Source organism: Ipomoea triloba, chromosome 3 (assembly GCF_003576645.1).
Source record: "Ipomoea triloba cultivar NCNSP0323 chromosome 3, ASM357664v1".
NCBI lineage: Eukaryota > Viridiplantae > Streptophyta > Magnoliopsida > Solanales > Convolvulaceae > Ipomoea > Ipomoea triloba.
Window position 1 is genome coordinate 14672533 of NC_044918.1, and position 6082 is coordinate 14678614.

The 6082-nt window shown below is 34.8% G+C and overlaps 1 protein-coding gene across 1 annotated transcript in view; it reads right to left on the reverse strand.

Moving 5' to 3' along the window:
- LOC116014389 (clathrin heavy chain 2) overlaps positions 1 to 2498 on the reverse strand; it is an 11719-nt gene extending 9221 nt beyond the window's left edge. The window contains exons 1-7 of the mRNA XM_031254440.1: positions 2176 to 2498; positions 1692 to 1896; positions 917 to 1005; positions 712 to 790; positions 488 to 615; positions 270 to 368; positions 78 to 186 (exon numbers count right to left, since the gene is read on the reverse strand). Of these exons, the coding sequence (XP_031110300.1) occupies positions 78 to 186; positions 270 to 368; positions 488 to 615; positions 712 to 790; positions 917 to 1005; positions 1692 to 1896; positions 2176 to 2220 (754 nt within the window). The 5' untranslated portion in view covers positions 2221 to 2498. The remainder of the gene's footprint in view (positions 1 to 77; positions 187 to 269; positions 369 to 487; positions 616 to 711; positions 791 to 916; positions 1006 to 1691; positions 1897 to 2175) is intronic.
- Positions 2499 to 6082: the final 3584 nt, after the last annotated feature.

The following is a 6082-nucleotide window of genomic DNA, read 5'->3' on the forward strand; positions in this document are numbered from 1 at the left end:
CCCCCCCCCCCCCCCAAAAAAAAAAAAACTCAGCTCATGATTAGAAGTTATGATGCTGGATTTTATCAGAAAAGCACCTGGTTGGGCTCCTAGCTCAATAACATGCAATTTTGATGTAATCTGACCAGCATTTGAGGTTTTTGTTGCAAAAGCAATCAGAATAGAATCCTTGTCATTTCCTGCAACCTGATGACATGATATCCACCAGTCAATAAGAAATATGGTGGCACTTGGTAAAATTCAAAGATATAGCAAGGTGTTTTTCTCACTCTAAATGAGGCAAATGCCGCAGCATGGGATTCAAGAGCTTGACTGCGCTGCTGATCCACTGAGAATAGTTGCATGTTTCCTTTGACAAGTTGAGGTCTCTGTCCATACAAACAATATTGGACTATTAACAAAAAATGTACATCCGTTGCAGATAAAATAAAAACCATAGATCACATTCACTGCATGTTGTGGTTTAAAATTTCTTAAGTTTACATGCCTCTGGTGATCCTGGAGCAATCCCAATCAAAACCAACCATTTCTCTGAAGGATCACATCGATAATTGATTATTTGGTTGCTGGACAAATTTGCTGTTCTGTCAAACATCTTTACTGGCTCAGAGTCCCCTAATAAAGCCACATAATTAGTCATTTTAGCATGCATCACCAACCACAAAATCAGATAGGCAAAGAGCGATATATTGAGATATAAATCTATCATACCTTCAATTGGCCAATGATAAACAGAGGTTAGCGTGACCAGGCCTAACATCTTAGGTGTAATCCATTTCCAGAAAACAACCTATATAAAAAGTGCACTGGATGCTTATCTTCACAATAATAATAGGTTTATTGGATGGAGAAATGTAGCTGACAATCCATGCAGTTTAAGGAACACAACAAATTAATTAATGCAATAAATATGTACCTGTTCAGGCATCTGATGCGATTTGATTTTTTGTTTTGCTTCGATATTGAAGATTTGTAAATGATCTTGAGTGGTTCCCGGAACTTGGGCTTCAGAAAAGGGGAACAAGTGCTTTGTCAAATAAAAACTATATCAAATGTGTGCCAATTTAGTAAAATACAAGGCCCCTTAACTAAGTGAAGACACAGCTGAAAATATTGAACATAACCACCTAGCTTCCATAAGTGACCAATCTAGGCCACCCCTTTTTCAAAATGCTAAATGATTTCCCTCAATCCCTCATAATAATCCTCAAAAAAATTCAATTTCAATCAGTAGCACTGATGGATTTCCATATAGTTCTCCTCTCTTTTTAAGAATCTCCTCCTCTGATGAGCACTCAATTAAGCCACCACAACTCATATGTTTCTCTCAAATTGGTTCTCTCATTCTGGTCTTTTCTCGTGTTAAGAGATCTTTTCCACTAAATCTAAGTTTTTCTAACATATCTAGAAGATGATTCAGAAGCAAAAACAACTAAAACTAACACAAATCAACTAAAATTAAAATCATAAACAAGCATCTCAAGTTTTTTTTCCCACTAAATCTAAGTTTTACTAACACATCTAGATAATGAATCAGAAGCAAAAACAATTAAACAACTAACACAAATCAGCTACAATTAAAATCATAAACAAGCATCTCAAGTTTTTTTTTTCAATTGTACACAGTTTTAGTGACCTGTATAGGCAAAGAATCTAATGAGCTAAAAATGCTCTTAACCAAGATCAGGTACCTTTCAAAGCCAAAATTCTGGAATTGGGATTCATAAGAGCAGAATCAGCAGTAATAGGCCGTCTCAGAGGCTGCATTGGCATGTTCATATCAACGATCACCACGCTATTCTGAGGCGCAGTCTCCCTCACGCAAATAAACTTATCAGATTCCATAGTGACATTAGTAAACGTGATGAACTGCGGATTAACTCCTATGCTGGACAACTGCATTACACAATCACAACACACAAACAAACATCAATTCCAAACCCCTACTCCATACAATCCACTACGTCACAGATCTGAGCGACAACCACACACCACAGATCTAACAAACGCATGCCTCACAATCGTAAACCAACCAGAAACAACAACCAACGCGGCATCGCAACGCAAATCATATTCAGCTAATACCACACTATAACCGAGAAAAAAGTGATCAGGAATTCGATTCCAGACAACAACAACAACAAGCAGAAATGAAAACAGTAGAGAATTGGTTACCGTGAGAGTCTCCCGCATAGTGATCGGAGCGTTAGCGGCCGCCATGGCAGCAGCGAAATCGGAGCTCCGGACCTGCAAAGCAACAGCTACTGGAACGCGAGGAGAATGTGAGTGAGGAGAGCGGTTTAATGGAATCCGCGAACGATCTCGGAGCACAGGCGAACCCTCCAAAAGCAGAAAATTTTTATTCTGCGTAGAGAGAGAGAGAGAGAGAGAGAGAGAGAGAGGGAGAGAAAGAGGAGGGAGATCTAAATCTAAAGAGTAAAGAGAGTTGGGAGGGTAAAATGCAATTCTAAGCTCTGGGCTTCTCTCTAATAAAGTACCGACTAATGATAATAATGCATGATGAATGATAACTGAAAAGGAATCTTCTCATTTGGAAAATGAAAAGAGAGAAAGTGAGCAAAGAAATAAAACATATCTTAAACGTAAGATGAAAAGACGTGTTATATTGGGCTTTTTTAGCACTATTTAGGCTCAACTTAGGCCTCTGGTTCTGATTTTGGGCTGTGTGGGCCTCTTGTCAAAGTATTTTCACATTGTAAGATTCTCATCGTGGCTTTGCGGGCTCTAGAACTAGTCCATTTAAGAAAATCTAAACTTTAATTTGATTAATTAAAATTGTCTATTTTGTCTCTTAATAATAGTCTTTGGCAAATTATTTTGTAGATCGGGTCTACTTTGTAAGGTGGATTCAGATTCAAAATACACAATTTACATACTTAATATTTACAATTTATAATTTATATTTAACATTTATAGTATTTAATATTTACAATTTATATACTGAATATTCACAATTTAAATTATGAGCATTCAATATGTAAATTGTGATGGGTTCATCTTGTAAGGTTGATCTGAGTCCATGGTATAACTATTGATAATCTTTATCGGAGGCTCAAACTCGAATGACAATAGGACTACTAAATGATTGTAAGTGTTAAGGACCTTATGGTCCAGTGGTACCACGTTGCTCCTCTTATTGGAGGTCGTGGTCGTGGCCTCGTGGTTCGAGCTTCAATGAACTTAAAATACCAAATAACTTACTTAAGACCAAATAATCGAATGCACCAAGACCCATTCAATCAAACCCAATATAATACATATACTCCAATACATCCTAAACTTGTTTAACATTTTAGCAAAGAAAACTATTTCAAAAGTAGACTGGTTCACCCATAATATCAATAATTGCGTTAAGTAAGCTTAATTTTAATTTAACCAAACAAGCACATGACTATGTAGACTATAGTGAATAAAAACATAACTACAAAATATTTTTTTCACTATTATATATCCTTCCAATTAGTGATAGCTGTATAGTAGAAGTTCAACTACGCCCATGTTACCTCCCAATTAAGAAAGTTAAATAATAACAATATATACAAACTTTTTTTCAACTAATATGAATGTGTATTCACATTCAATATGGGATGATGAGTCTTAGTCGGTCCTATTCAAAACAACTCTCCTAACAGTATTTTGCATATATATACATATGCATACTTTCTCAACTGTATTTTACGAAAAATCTTAGATGAAAATGATAGGAGAAAGGCATTTTTAATACGAAAAGAAGCTACCCCAAGCACTAGGTACGATGGGGATCAGAGCAAGATTATTGATTTGGATTTTTTAAGGGTTTTGTTGGACCACTTTGTAGGAAAAAAAAAAAAAAAAAAAAAAAAAAAAAAAAAAAAAAAAAAAGAAGTTGGCCACCGACCGATGCTTCCAGCACGCACGTGCACCAAACTACTGTTGGGTAGCGTTGATGTGCAACGTGTGCAAATTTCTTATAACTTCGTTTTATGTCTCTCTCCTCTCTCCTATATCATTTTCCCTCCATATAATATAATAAAAACTCTGATTAAAAAACAAAAAACAAAAAAAAAACTCATTTTTACCATCAATGGAGATGCTCTAATGATCATAAATGTTATCTTGAAGGTTTTTGCTTTTGTTGTGACTTAACTATAACAAGGCCAGGTCTAATATTCTGAGCAGCTCAATTATATTATAAACTATTCTAGTTATAGGCATTAAAAAGCCATTAGAACTCTCATCAAAAGCTAGCAATTCAAATAAACAAAGTAAAATATGTCTGCTAGCCCCTTGAATTGGTAGAACTGGATGTACAAAATGGAAAGTTTCTACTCATGAGTGCCGCATGATGTCTGCAACTACTTTTGTTTAATTATTTGACAGGCCGGGAAAACTAAACATATTTACTTGTTCTTGATTCTTGAATTGATTGATGTCGATCTGCAAGCAGGATAATGAATCAGCAGTTAAGTCAAAATTAATGAGATAATTATAAACAAAAATGTGTCTCAATCGAATGTGGATATGCATGATTTGCTTGCTTCTTGCGGGCTGAGTCGCATATCGAGGGAGGAAAGGCCACAATCATTATTGTGCGGATCATTATTCACATAATTGTATAGACCACATCATCAAATAATGTACATTCAATATACAAATAATGTATTTTTAGTATATTAAAATGTATATTTTGTTATGGTTCACACAACACTGTGTAAATCATGGTCCGTACAATAAATTCGAACAATAATGAGCTCACTTTGCTCAGTTGGCAGGCTTGATCATATCAACTCGATCGATTGGCATTTTGATGAGATGGATCAGATCAATTAAGGAAAAATGTTATGGCGTTTATGTAATTATGACGATACATTTAAAAATGTTTGATTGTACATTCATGAATAACTGACAGTGAGCTTAAGATTTATAATAGTGCATTCACCTGCGTGGTACATTATTAGTTATCCTGTATACAATATCAAGTATTTTTAAATACATCATTTAAGTATAAAAATGTCACTACAATTGTCTTATTTTTTCATTAATTTTTAACTAATCATATTCTATATGGACAAATGATCAAGAATAGTTCGCAGTTCTCACAGAACTACTGGTTCTTATTTACGTGGCATCTTAACACCTCACATTGGTATGCCCAGTGCCATAATATGAGGTTTAGTCGTTTAGACCAGCAGGCCCTAAGTTGACCAAATAGCAAATACCCTTTGGTATTGCGTTGCAATAACGACCAGTATATAGGGAGCCCTTTAAGGCGGCAAAGGCGACAAAAATGACCATTTTGATACGTGCAACTAACAATATAACAAGTTGAGGCCTTTAACGTACGTCTCAATAAGAGATGAGTTGAACCCTTCATGGTTTTAATTTGTAACCACAAGTATTGAGCTCATTTATTTGGTCTATTCCATATTTACATCAAACTTTATTATACTGTACTTGGCTAATCAAGTTGATATTAAATGTTCATTAATTTGGGTATATCTAACACTTATGTGCAATTACAAGTTTGAATTTATTAACTACTTTTGGAAAATTAATAATTAATCGGAATATATATTATTTATTTACATACTGTTACAATGTTTAAATAAATTACAAATCATGAAGATCTACAAAAGGTACATAACTTTAGCCTTCAACATTTTTTTAAATACAACAAAATCTATATTAATGAAGAACAATAAGTGGTGGTTGTACATGACCTGCCAATATTATTAATCTCTATATATTTTAGCTAAAGTCTGTAGTTCAATATATGGGTTCGCTTTGTGTACATTAATCTTTTGATGTATGTCTAATTAGAGTAGTTACGACCACTCCAATCATCACTCAGTGCGTGAAGTGCAAGCCCCAATCATCTTGCGTGCATGCACCAAGCAACCATGCATGGTTTTAGCTATGGAACCTCAACTTTCTCTTTCATTTACCACTTCACCTTTTCTTTATTCTCCAACGTACGTAACCGCTAAAAAAAACTAATGAAAGCCTCCATTAAAACTTGGAAGTTGAATTTTAAAAGTAATTGCCAACTTCAAATATCTTATCCATGTCGCATTGATAGTAT